We start from the raw sequence: 11,687 nt of genomic DNA, 5'->3' as shown, positions 1-11,687 counted from the left end.
ACCCCCTCATCCAGATCATCGATAAAGATATTAAACAAGACCGGCCCCAGTACTGAGCCCTGGGGAACACCGCTCGTGACCGGCCGCCAACTGGATTTAACTGCTATGTAAGAACACTATTAACACATTTCTTGTACATCTTCAGGCAACGTCATGCCTTGTCTTTTTCCTTAGCATTTTATACAGTGTTAAGAAGTCACTCAGCCAGACAAAAGATACTGAACATTACTTTGAGCTTTTTTTTTTTAAAAAACTGAGCTTTTTACATAATTATTAAAAATGGCATTTAAAGTCATTAAAATTGAAAGAAAAAATGATGCAAGTTAATATCCAGTCGTAACAGGTTCCCATTCCACACTCATTTGGTTTGTGGTCAAAACGTGGACATCGTATTCCTGCTTAAGCAAGAAGAAAATGGTCAAAAAAGCATTACTGACTCAGAGAAAATAAGAGTCAACCTTTCAATTAAAAATATTAAGTTGTAAAAATATTTATTTGCAAGCAAATTTCTTCCTTTGCATCAGAAGTTACAAAAGAAATTATAAAGGATGGAATAATAAACAAAAAATATCATCAGCCATAGTTTGAATGAATGTGGCCGAGCCTATGGAAGGCTGCAAGGAAGAGCCTGTGTAAAGAAAATTTCAATTTCTCTTTCTTTATAGAAAACCTAACTGATGATACCTTTTATTCTACTTTTGCTGTCTAAAAATGTTGTCTTTTCTTCCTAATCAACATATTGTGCCCATCCCCATTTGTAGTGTGTATTCAATAATGAAAACACAGCAACTAAAAAAGTAATTGTTTTCAGTTGTGGGCTTTTTTTTTTCCCAATGTACTGTTAATCAGCAAACATCAGGGCAATGACCTATGAGCTCTGAAACAGATGGTTCTTTGAAGACATAACTGACTACCTAGCACAACGAACAAAATGCTGGCAACAAAGAAATTAAAAAATCCCCAAATTACCTAAAATGCTTCAAACAGATCACACAAAGGGGAATATAAAGGAAATCAACAAGATAAAAAAGTTGATATGATCATTACTAAAATTAAGAATCTATGAAGTCAGCATTATTTAAAAGTAAATAGAGCTGCTGGAAGAAAAGATGACAGACTCAAAATGCGTGCAAAAATATAAGCAGTAGTTCCACTGAATATTTGGAGTATCTCCCTTTTAGGGAGAAATCTGTTCCATACGTGCAAATAGCCTACGCTTACCACTCCGGAGGCGGACTGAATTATTATTTAGTCAGAAAAATTTGAATAGTTATTTAGAATTAAAAGCATTTCTGAATAGAAGTGACACAAGCAGGAACCCTCTCACTGCTTGCAGCAGTGAGCTGCTGTGGTCTAAGGATCAATACTTCAGTCCTTCAATGTGTGAGGAGGGTACTGATGAAGAGTAAAGGACTTCACCTATTTCATTTACCACAAACACAACAGGAACATTGCATCAATCTCTACCTTCTTCAATTGAAGACGGATGCTGATATACTGGATCCAAAGAAAACTTGTGATAAAACAAACACCCCCCTGTAAAAAAAAAACGAAAACAAAACACCACACAAAAAAAGAGCAGAAAACTTCCCAAGGTCAAATCCATTCAGCTTAAAGTCAAGTTTAAGTGGCACCCGCTGAATGTCTGACTGTGGAAGCAAACTTTGATGACTACCTCTTTAGTATAGCAGACAAAAGATCTGTTTTGTCTCAAAACTAGATAAATTCAGTTTAGCAAAGAAAGGCATTTTTAAAAAATAAACAGTGAATAATTAGCCATTAGAGCAATCAAGGATTACTCTGGATTCACAAGTCACCCTTAACCCCTCAAAAACTGTAAAACATCTCCTATAGGATATGCTGCAGGTCAAAAAATACTAAATTTTGGGAAGCAGTGTGATCTGTCTCATACAGAATATCCAGTCTATTAACCATGTTACTTTGGGTCTATGATTTCTTAAGTCCCACTAGGATGCATCTCTGCTCACACAGTTCCCACCATGCAATGTTGCCACTTCTCTGAACCCTTAAGGCTGGGGAACTGAATCTCATCTTCCAGGAGGTAACTCATTTCTACTGATTGCAGTAAACATGGGAGGAAAGAATCTCTGAGCTCTTAGAGCTAAGAGCACCTAAAACCTCGTCACACCCTAAGCTACATGTCAGCATGTTAGTTGCTCTTTCACTAGTGCAAACGCCCCATCCGTTTCTCCAGTTTAGACATTCTCCTGACTCCTTTGCCCAGTCGAGCACTGCTCACTCATCCACCTTTCCATTCAGTCACTGCTGGCCCAACTCATCAGAAAGTTAATTATCCTTCAATTTTCAATACTACCTCTTTCCTCTCAGACGTCTGTTTACTAGTAGCACAGAAGGAACAACAACGCACTTAGCAGCTACAGCATCCTCACACAATGTAAATACAAACTATTTCTCTATGTGACCAGGAGGAAGATTCTGTAATAAATCAGACCTCCAGCTGCCCTCTCTTCTTTACCAACCTATGCTCCATGCTGTAATTATTGTGACATTACACACAAATAGAGCGTCTCATGCTAAAACATGTTTGGTTTGTTGGGTTTTTTTTTTAAAAAAAAAAAGTAAAAAGAAGAGCGAGTAGAAAGGGACAGGTGAAGAAGAGGGCCCCCTGGCAAAGCCCAGCACGTTCCTGTCTTTCTCACTAAGAACAAGAAGTTTCTGAAGTCAGCACTAAACTCCTGTGCTTTCATTCCCTTTTGTACAATTACGCATTCTGCTCCCAGGTTCTCTGTCACATCAAGGGACATGCAAGTAGAAGCAGCATCATACTGCTTTGGTGGCCCGTCACCTGCCTCTCCTTACTACTGTTGATATATTGAAACAGTGGGGGATATTCTGATGTCTGCTTCCTAAGCTCCCATGTGGTGACAACAGCAATGGTACCCTTTAAGTTCAACTCATGTAGCCTACACTGCTATGTAGCCTACCTCCCATTACACTGCATCACTCGAGACTTTTCTTGATCATTTCTGACCAAGAGGAGCTTTTAGACTGAGGTGCTGTTTCACAAGGATAACGATGGAGTGCATTTCATCACGCTCCCTGGACTACTCTCTCTCCCTTCCACCCCTCCCCTTTTGAAATTTTGAGGGGGTGAGAGGGGGGTGGGGGATGTGTGTGCAGCAGTTGGGTTTTTTGTTTGTTTGGTTTTTTCCCCTCAAAGGGGGAAAGAGCCAATTCACCTCTCGGCACTCCTAAAAAACTACTTACACTATCTCACTTTAAGCTTCCTCTCAAGGTCCACTTAAAAGAACTCCACAAATTTTCTGTATGTGAGAAAACTCAGCTGTCTCAGTGACAGCACAGATTATTTCATGGTAATTACCATGTTTTTTTGCAGTCCTTTACATACATTAAATATCAGTGCTTCCATGAAATACAGAAATGTACATCTGTTATAGGAATGAGAAACTGATATAATAAAGTACTTGGACACAGAACTGGGCTGGGAAGAAAGTGCTGAATTAGAAATTTAAAGAGTGTTCACATGACCAGTGCACCCTGAAAACAGGATAAAACTTTAAGTAAAAAGCTGCCTTTCGGCTTGCACCTTTATGTATGAAGCATTTTTCAAATCAAAGTTAGAGGAAAGAGATCTCTGAGAAATAAGTTTTCAGGTTCTACAATGATTTTTCATTGCACACTTCCACTTGAAAATTGGATGGGATCCTGAGGCAAAAATAGCTGCAAGCTGGTTAAACAGCTGTTTCATTCCCAAACCCAGTGCAGGGGACACACTAAATCAGCTGATTTGACCAACGGTTTCAAACACTTCTTGAGTATCTTTCATGGCCAAAAAGCTAACAGATTTCTGCTACGAAGTTCTGCTTGGCCACCAACCACAATAATCCTGCCATCAATACTTCCTTCCTCCAAATCCTACTCATCTTAAGAGAGTAGAGTAACTGATTTGGAATCCTGAACAGAAATAAATAAATGAAAATAAACAATGCATTTCAAAACAGATACACAGTGGAGGCTGTCCATCCTCTCCCTGCATCATTCATCTGGAATAAATGAGAAATAATCTTGAAACACCCAAGATACATCAACAGTTTCAAGTAGTCACTAGCGGAGATCATATGTGAAGGCAGTATTTCCTTCTCATTAGACAACAACCATCCCCTCGCTACCTCCGTCCAGGGTCAGGTCTGGCAACTGAGATCTCAGGATGAGTGTCAGTCTTTCCTGATAAGCATGAAACACTCACTATGTTTACATGATAGAAAGGATCAAAACACTTAAACAAGACAGCGGTTCTGCTGAACAGGCTTAAGCGACAGCTGATGGGACTAGTGATAAAAAGTGTTGGTCTATTAGTAGCATGACAGATCAAAGCATAAATTTGGTGCTGACAAAGCTTTTCATTTTCCCAGGATTTCAATGAATAGCAAATTTTTTTCAATAAATTCTGGTATAGATACAGGTTAGATGGGTTCTAATAAATTTATAGTAATATCATAGGAACACTAAAACAATATCCAGAGAGGGAACAAATGACACCTCATTGAACGGGGTGAATAAACACCTCTGGAAAACGAGCACAATCCAGAATAGAGAAGATAAAGACACAAAAAACCTCACAAAACATCTCTTCTTTATCATCTTTTCATTTCAGATTAAGTTAGTGAAGACATCTCAAGATCTTTTAATAAGGTAGTATCTAAGAAATCTCATCTCTTTTTTGTGCTTGGAAGCAAAGATACATAAGAAAGCAAGGGTAAAACTTTACGTTAGAAACTTCCTTATAAGTAGGTTTCACTGGGCAAAAAGAAATTGCAAATCTGGTAATATATGTTACGGACATGAAAGCACGTTCTTTCAATAACGGGCTTTCAGCCAGATGGAGATTACGATAGAGTTTATCATTTATATTATTACAGTGCCTAGAAACCATATGTGTTGGCCCTGAATGCTTCCCTGTGGAGCATCCTGTTCAGAATGCAAAAGCCTGGTACTAAACACAAGCCTGCAGCACAATGAATTTTAGGATGAGCACAAGTAAAATAAATAAATACACAAGAAGAATATCTTATTCTCTGCTGAACCAAAATACAGGGACTTTGGGGTTCCATCAAAAACTCTCTTATCCACAGAGCTAACTCCTCTAACTGAATAAAAATCTTCTTCTATACTGGCAGTCATAAAAAGAAGAGGTAGGCAGAGAAAGGTAGGTTTATGAATTTATCTTTAAAAACTGTAAAATGAAAAATGTAAAAATCTGCTGAGACTTTCTCCTTGATACTACTTTCAACTGTGCCTCACCTAAGGCCTGAAATTCTTCAAATATATCTGCTTACCTTTGTGACAGCTTTTGAAGAAAAGGTAATTTCGTCAATAAAAGTGACAATATCATCTGGATCAAGTCTATCCAAGTACTTTGAACACGTATCATATGCGTGTAGCCACTCATCCATGGTTTCTGGTATTTTTTTAATGAGATGGTGATCACCATTCCAAAAAAGTTTTTGTAACCAGACAGCATAAATAGAGCTCGGTGACAGCGTACTGCCATCTTTTTTAGGAATTTTGGGAGCCAGTTTGGAAATAGATAAGATATTTTGACTTGTAAGGATGGGCTCCAGTGTTTCCAGAGGGTTTTCATTTTCATCTGTTAGCTTCTTGTAATTAAGACCTATTGACAGAAGGAGAAAGAGGCAAACAAAATAAAAGTTATTCATAGTTAAATCTACTCAAACTCTACGTTTATGTGTAAAACAATCAGTACTAAACCAGTATCTGCAGAACTAGAAAGACTCTACTCCATCTCCTTTTACAGTCATACATACTGACAAGACCAGGGAGGAAGACAGGTTTGTATACAGGTAACACTGGGATTTTATGATGTCCTGATGCATGTAAAATCTCTCAGTCCCTGGAACATACTTTAACATTACATATCGATACAAACTAAAAGAGCAGATTCTCAAAGAAGCAAGAATATATATATAGTATATAGAATCGTGCTACTATTTTTTTAATATAAATCCTAGAAAACCTCATGCACTCACTTCTTTAGTTAAGTCTTCATTATTAAAAAAAGATGTATTCTGATCGTGTAACAATTGGCACTTACTACCTATCTCAGCAAAAATTCAAGGCACTAACCACAGGTAAACTAAGTAAGGTCAACTAGAGACAGGACATATATAGATATTCATGTAAATGGATCTACAACACAAGAGTCCTGTTACTACTTTGGTTCCTACAGGAAGAAAATTCTTGCAAATTATTCTAGCAACAACAAAATATTTCTTGCAACAATACTACTTTATTCTCTATGCATATAATTCCTAAGACAACTGACTTTATTGCCATGTGTTTCTTCATATACTTAGGGCCTGTTACCTCTACAAATACTTTGATGTTGTTCCTTGCCTACTATCTATAAATTATGCTGAACACTGAGAATTTTAATTAGGGTTGTAATAAAATAGATTTAATTTTTTACCATACAAAGTGACTAATTTATGTCTGACATATGGTCCTAGGACTTTTTTTTGAGCAACATTTAAAAATAACTTTGAAGGCAAACAATAACTTCTTGACAGATTTTTTTTCGACAAGCACCATAGAACTGGAGTGTTTAAACACGCCAATGAGAACCGAAGGTAATCCCTCCCCCCAAAAAAAATTATCACCTTTTTTCTTCCTGCAATACATGAATTCATATGCACAATCTCTCCAAATTCTGCAGCAAATTTAGTGTCTGATACACATGAGGTTCCAGTATTGAACAATTAATTCATCCCCACAGCATGTAATCCCATACAGTGCGTATTTTTCATTCTGAAACTGGATTTGGAGTTACTCAACTGAAATTCAAGATACTGCTAATACTTGACTAACAAGCAAATTGAAACTAGCATTCAAAATTTCAGAACGCTTTCCAGCAGCTCACTTTTATAGGCATTGTCTGATAATGTAGGAGGACAAATAATGTTATAGTTCTGCAAAAGCAAAAGGTAACATCAAGGATAAAACACAAAATAAAATTACCCTCTTTAAAACAAACAAATGCTTAGAGTTCTTGATATATTATGCAATTCAGACTTTTAAAAGGTACACTGTCTTAAGTTCTTTGAGAATATTCATGTTAAGCTTGGTGTGTTAAAAGTTGTGCTCTGTGGGGTCTGTATTTTTTTCTTTAAAAATTCACTATGAACCACTGCCAATAATTTTAACTTGCATCACCAACAGAAACCTGTTTTTAAATATTTTTTTGCTTGCCGTGATAAAGTAAACTAAATTTCCATTAATACAAAGAGAAGGAACTTACTCCTATAAGACATGACTAACCAACTAAATTACTTGCGTTCATCTGATATGCTTATTGAAAAAAAAATTACCTGGAGGGTATAAACTAGATAAGCATAATCATGTCGACACTCACTTAACAGAATAATAAATACAGCTATGAAGAAAAGAAACAGGAACTCTCCTACCTGGTGCAACTGCTTTAAATTTTTTCAGGAGTCGGATGTGAGTTTCAGGTTTAACAGCATGCTTCACCACTTCTGAGCAACCACAATTTTCAAGGAGTGTAAAATAGTAAAGCAATCGCTGGTGATCTCTACCTTCAATACTTGGGTAAACATATTTAACCATGTGTTCATGTAAGGTTTCAGGATTGGTTTTCAAAGTCTCAAAGAGACCAAGAGTTTGTGCTCTTTCTTGTATTTCCAGTGTTGATAACCTGCATTTAGAAAGAATTATGGCATTAAAGGCCTGGACATGCCATGAAAGATTCTTCAGCTGCACACCTGGGAGACAGGACAATACTTTCCCTTATTTAAGCAGTAAAGTTCAACTTTGTAAGACATTTTGAAAAAGTAAATACCCTTCAATAAGTTTTTAGACAGCTGTTATCCTCCATAAACATAAGCTAAGGAGCTCTTGTATTTCCTGGTCTTGCTATCTGTTGATTTGGACATGCAGATTAAGGGTCGTGAATACTGAAGTGGGATTCAAAGCAGCATTTCACATCTCTAATTATAGCTATATGTAAAAGTAGACATATGTCCAGAGCTTCTTGTACAGGAAGCCTTTTTTTTTAAAAAAAACAAAACAAAACAAAACACAAAAAAACCCCACCAACCTTGTGGCTGAGAGATGCTAGAATATCCTATTCCCCAATTAGAAGCTCTCCCAATCTATTACATTCTATTTTCTGTAGTAGATGAGCACCTGTGCATGCTTTGAGAGATATTATCACTGAAAATTGGCTCTTGCCCACTAGTCAATCTATTTGACATTATTATTCATGCTCAGCATATTTCATTTGACAGTTTTATCAAGTTGCCTCTCAAATTGACATCCATGAAAATTTAGGAAAATATCAGCAAGTCTTGGGTTGACCTCAGCCAGTCTCACTGCTTCAGGAAATTTTTTTTCTTGACCCTTTTGAAAAGAATAATTAGCTCTTTCACAGCATGAATTCAGACACCTCCAGCTGGCTACATAAAAGATAGCTGAATGCAATCACTCCTTTTTTCCTCACCTGAGATAAAAATGGGTGCATATCAAGGAAGTCTCATCTTAAGTTTATACCTTTCTCAACTGAAAGTTTTACCTAAAAACTGAGGAAAGAAGTCAGCTATGGGTGACTACCACCTTGACTCTCCCCAAAGTCCAACCATATGCCATGTTAGGTAGCATGTTTCACTTGGAAATCTGATGTCTTCTAATCCCATTTGAATTTCTTAAACCTTTAAAATTGATTAAATTAGAATTTCAACGTGAATTTCTCCTATGTATAAATGCCACATATAAGTTAGTGTTTGTCTTTGCTAGCCAAGTAAAATATATCTCAGTTTCATTCCTAAAGATGATTTTCTTGCAACAAATACCACAAACACAACCTTCTCTCAGTTTAAAATGAATCTCCGATTTCTGGGGGAGAATAAGTTATTTTGAGTTATTTTTACATCTCGAACCCACCCCAATTAGGTGGTTAACCTTGTAAGCATTATTTTAAGACTCTAAATTCTTGTTAAGTGTTCTACTACATTAATGGAAATAAGTACGATATTAATGGAAATAAAGTGTCAGTCACTCTTTATGTAAGACAAAAACAGACACTTGGGACTGATGTATTTCAAGAGTGTGATTTGAATACATTTTTCTGTCCACACCCAAAGTTCAGACTAAAGGCTAGAGGGACATTAAATTATATTGACAGGATCTACAGAGGTTTGCAGTGTGTTTTTGGGGTGCGGGGATGGGTAGGGGGATGGGGAAGGTGGAAGGGTTCATTATGCTGTTCAGAAAGATTCTGGAATAATAGATTCTGTGACATGCAAACATAACATTTCCTTTCACTGAAATAATAAAATGTATGATTTTTGGTAATCAAATTTGATCACATTCTTCCAAAGAAACAATTAAATTTCCACTCAATTAAAAAAAATTCTAAACCATTTTCAGACTCAAAATCACAGCATAACAGAAAAACGTGATGTTTATTTGCCATCAAATAATCAAAAAAATAGTTAATAGACACTACGTAAACGCTTCTTTTGAGCTTCTCCCTACATAAAGTGGCTTATAGAAATACTGCATATTTGGTTAAAGAGATTAAGTCTTAGAATAAACTTCTTTTCAGTTCAGAATGAATGCATAACAAGGCATGCATTATTAATGCCATAATCCCAAGACTAAAATATACTGTAATGGCCATATGCTGTCAATCAACTTTAAAATGAGATTATGATACAACAAAAACATGCTCAGCAGCATATTATGCTACTATACATCAATTTTCAAGACTTTTTTGAATTTCGTTAGAAAAGGTTGTTACTTAGTACTTCAGTGATCTCACAATTCTATGAATACTAACTCATGGAGGACAAGAACAAAGAAAATGGTAGAAAACTGTTGCAAAACACCTTGGGTAATATTCTAGTCCCAGAGAAGTCAGCTGGCTCTTTCACATTCACCCCAGTGTTGCCATGTTTATACCCTGACTGCCTATTTTGTTTAAAGCACTAAATAATTTAGCAGCATCAAAATTTAGAGGGTATGACTTCTCTGTTTTCTAAAGGAAGCAAAGAAAATCTATGAATGCTATTTCATCTTCTCAGATCTTGCACCAATGTCTATCAGGCTTTGTTTTCTTATGCCTCATGTTTTATAAAACATTTTAATGCTTTTTAATTAATAGTTTATGTTAAGAGGAGTACAAATACTGCTGCAAGCTAAAGCTGCTTTCACAATTTAAAATTTGAAACTAACTATACTAATTTGATCATGTCTGTCAGAACAGTAGATAAGAGCTGCTGTATTACACAGGGGGCTCTACATCACTGACATCTGAATGCACTACTCAGGCAAGTATCTTAGTCTTTCATCGAATGGGTTTATTCATCTTTCAGTGGGCAAAAAGTACTTGTCTGACTGACAAGTTGTCAAAGTTGTTTGGTGGTTTGGGGGTTTTTTTGGTGCTTTTTTGTTTTTTGTTGTTTTTTTTTTTTTAAAAAGGCCCTGGAACTAACTTTAGAATAGAAAAGAAAAGCATCCCTCCCCCACACACCCCCCACCAGTGCCAGGTCTGGTCTACCATAATCTTGTAGACTAGAAGAGTTCCAAAGAAATATTGTAAAAAAAGTGGTTCTATAAAAAACTGAAACTGAGATGAACAGATGAATGGGAAGTGCCAATATATTTATTTCCTTTGTTATTATGTAGAAGAGAGATCAATAAATAGCAAAACTTTATTTAAAAATAAATAACCATATAAAAACAATCAAGCTTCAGGAGATATTCCAAGGCACTGTAAAAATAACTACAAGGTAAGTTGCTATTGGAAGAGAGCACTAAGCATTCAAAGCCGTGGAAACCTAAACACTGAAACAAAGTCTGGGGATACTTACAAGAATAATAAGACACATATGGACTCCATCCTTGCCTGTAACACCTATTTTCGTGCCGGGTTACAAAAATATCACGTAGAAAAGACAAAAAAATTCCCAAACTATCACAACACAAGAAATATGAAAACACAAACCACACTCTACCCTCAATATACTTCAATTTTCTCATAGGTTAGCACATATTTCTGTGTAACAGAATCCTTTGTGCATTTGTAGGGGAGACAACTTACCCACTGTCGGTGAATAAAAATTCCAAATGCGTCATATAAACTTCCCAAAGTGGAACACTGTATCGCTGAGCCAAAGAAACAGCAATCTTGTAGACATTTTCTTCAAGTGTTCTTATAGAGATACATGAAAGAAAACAAGGGAAAGTTACACTAAGCCCCTAGAGACATGACGTGATAATAAATATATGCATTAGAAAAGTAATGTTTTTTTTTTTTTTCATAAACCAAGAAACTAGATTTTATTCACTAGTTTGAATCACAGTTAAATAAAAACACACAAAGTGTGTCTTCTTGCATTTGCTTATACTCAGTGCTGCATTGAGGGGGAGGAATAGAAAAAGAAAAAAAAAAAAAATCAAAACTACAGAGATATTCCAAAGACAGGCACCTGCTCCACATACACTTTGGTTCTCAATGACAGTTTCTGCTTAACCTTTGTGCTAAAGCAAAAGCCTCAGTTTTCATTTCATTTCAATTACAAAGTGATAAAGGATGTAATGTGTCACAGTGTCTTGATTTCGGCTGGGATAGAGTTAATTTTCTTCCT

At 36.2% G+C, this 11,687-nt stretch overlaps 1 protein-coding gene across 1 annotated transcript in view; it reads right to left on the bottom strand.

The window, feature by feature from the left end:
- Positions 1-11,687, bottom strand: part of NBAS (neuroblastoma amplified sequence) — a 219,080-nt gene that overhangs the window by 63,141 nt on the left and 144,252 nt on the right. The window contains 3 exon segments of the mRNA XM_009275562.2: positions 5,340-5,674; positions 7,485-7,735; positions 11,141-11,251. Of these exon segments, the coding sequence (XP_009273837.2) occupies positions 5,340-5,674; positions 7,485-7,735; positions 11,141-11,251 (697 nt within the window).

This window comes from Aptenodytes forsteri, unplaced genomic scaffold (assembly GCF_000699145.1).
Source record: "Aptenodytes forsteri isolate BGI_AS27 unplaced genomic scaffold, ASM69914v1 Scaffold94, whole genome shotgun sequence".
Lineage (NCBI taxonomy): Eukaryota > Metazoa > Chordata > Aves > Sphenisciformes > Spheniscidae > Aptenodytes > Aptenodytes forsteri.
The sequence above is the reverse complement of the archived record's forward strand: the minus strand, read 5'-3'. Positions and strand labels throughout refer to the sequence as shown.